Below are 2,123 nucleotides of genomic sequence, written 5' to 3'. Positions count from 1 at the left end.
GTGCTTGAGGAATTTTTGAGATTCTTCTCAAAAATTCTGCCCCAGTGTAGAAGTTTTAATCAATTAGTTCCTTTGAACTGATATATTTATAGAATTTTTAAGGTCCTCTCAAAAATTCTGCCCCAGTTTCCTTATGGGGGTACTTTTGTCTCTCTCTTGCTAAAGCATTTTTGAGGTTTCCTAAGGCTTATTGAGAGATTTATTTGGAATGACCGAGCCCGGAAGAGCGCCTACGTATCCCGTTCCGGGAATCAGGTTGAAACGTAGTTCAGTTTAAACATATTGGAATTTTTTTTTTGGTAAGACCAAACTCAAAAGAGCGCCTACGTATCCCAAATGGGAATCAAGTCATAACATAGTTCAAAATACATAATTTTGGATTTTTGGGGTTAAAGCGACCGAGCTTGAAAAAGCACCTACGTATCACCTTATAAATATAGGGAATCAGGTGCTTGCGCTGTTCGTACATATTTTGGATTTGGTTTTTTCTAAGAAAATGCAAAATTACAAGCAAAGGAAATGCAATTAAAGTAACATAAACTATAAAAACTCTAAATCTTCATAGTCGTCTTCTTCTTCACACGTAGTATCTCTTGATGGCATTTGAATTTATTTCTCTTGGCCACACCTGACCATTCATCTCAGTAAGTACCACGGCTCCTCCTGATAGTACTTTTCGCACCATATAGGGCCTTTGCCAGTTTGGTGCAAACTTTCCTTTGTATTCTTCTTGGTTCGGGAATATGCGTTTGAGCACCAATTGCCCAATTTGAAACACCGTGGTTCTCATATGTTTGTTGAAAGCCCGCGCCATTATTTGTTGGTATAATTGACCATGGCAAACAACAATCATTCGCTTTTCATCTATCAAAGCTAGTTGCTCATACCTCTTGCGGAGCCATTCTACATCGTCACACTCAGCTTCTTGTATAATTCGAACTGAAGGGATTTCTACTTCGGCTGGTGTCACTGCTTCAGTGCCATATACCAACAGGTACGGAGTAGCCCCAGTTGAAGTCCTGGCCGTAGTGCGATATCCCAGTAATGCATAGGGCAATTGCTCATGCCAATCTTTGTAGTTATCAATCATTTTTCTGAGGATCTTCTTGATGTTTTTGTTGGCGGCTTCCACAGCCCCATTCATTTGTGGCCGGTATGCGGTTGAATTCTGGTGAGTGATTCGGCACCATGCACACATTTTTTTCATCAAGTGGTTGTTCAAGTTAGCTCCATTGTCTGTTATGATTGATTCTGGGATGCCAAATCGGCATATGATGTTGTTGCACACAAAATCTACGACTACTTTCTTTGTTACTTATGCATAAGATGTCACTTCCACCTACTTGGTGAAGTAGTCTATGGCAACTAAAATGAAACGGTGTTTGTTTGACACAGCTAGCTCAATTGGTCCTATGACATCCATTCTCCAAGGGGCAAATGGCCACGGTGATGTCATAGCATTCAGTTCTGTTAGAGGGACCTTTATCAAGTCTCCATGAATTTGACACTTGTGGCGTTTCTGGACGAATTTGCTACAATCATTATCCATGGTCTTCTAGTAATAACCTGTTATTAAGATTTTCTTTGCTAGTATGAACCCATTCATGTGAGGCCCACAGGTTCCAGCATGCACTTCTTCAATCAATCTTGTGGCTTTGATGGAGTCAACACATCTAAGTAATCCCAAATCCAGGGTTCTTTTGTAGAAAACATGCTTGTTGAGAAATAAACCATTCACCAACTTCCTGATAGTCTTCCTTTGATTGATGGTGATTCCTTAGGGATATTCTCATTTCTCCAAGAACATTTTAATGTCAACGTACCAAGGTTTTCCATCAGTCTCTGCTTCTACAAAAGCACAGTGATCTGGTTGATCTCTGATTTCAACTTTGACTGGATCAATGTACCTACTGTCGGGATCTTTGAATCATGGATGCTGTTGTTTCCAATGCATCAGCAAACTCATTTAGTGTTCTTGGTATATTCTTGAACCTGACTTCTTGGAATCGATCTGCCAGTTGCACAAGTCCAACATACGGTACGATCCTCTCATTTTTAGTGGCCCATTCCCCTCGAACCTAATGAATTAACAGATCTGAGTCGCCAATTACTTGAAGATCTCT

The 2,123-nt window shown here is 40.2% G+C and overlaps 1 protein-coding gene across 1 annotated transcript; it reads right to left on the bottom strand.

Annotated features, from left to right (window-relative positions):
* Positions 1-577: 577 nt before the first annotated feature.
* LOC132047451 (uncharacterized) lies at positions 578-1,198 on the bottom strand. Its single transcript, XM_059438491.1, has one exon. It carries the CDS (start codon positions 1,196-1,198, stop codon positions 578-580), a length of 621 nt encoding a protein of 206 aa, XP_059294474.1.
* Positions 1,199-2,123: the final 925 nt, after the last annotated feature.

The sequence above is a fragment of the Lycium ferocissimum genome, chromosome 2, assembly GCF_029784015.1.
Source record: "Lycium ferocissimum isolate CSIRO_LF1 chromosome 2, AGI_CSIRO_Lferr_CH_V1, whole genome shotgun sequence".
NCBI lineage: Eukaryota > Viridiplantae > Streptophyta > Magnoliopsida > Solanales > Solanaceae > Lycium > Lycium ferocissimum.
Note: the sequence above shows the minus strand (reverse complement) of the source record. Positions and strands in the feature narration are given on the sequence as shown.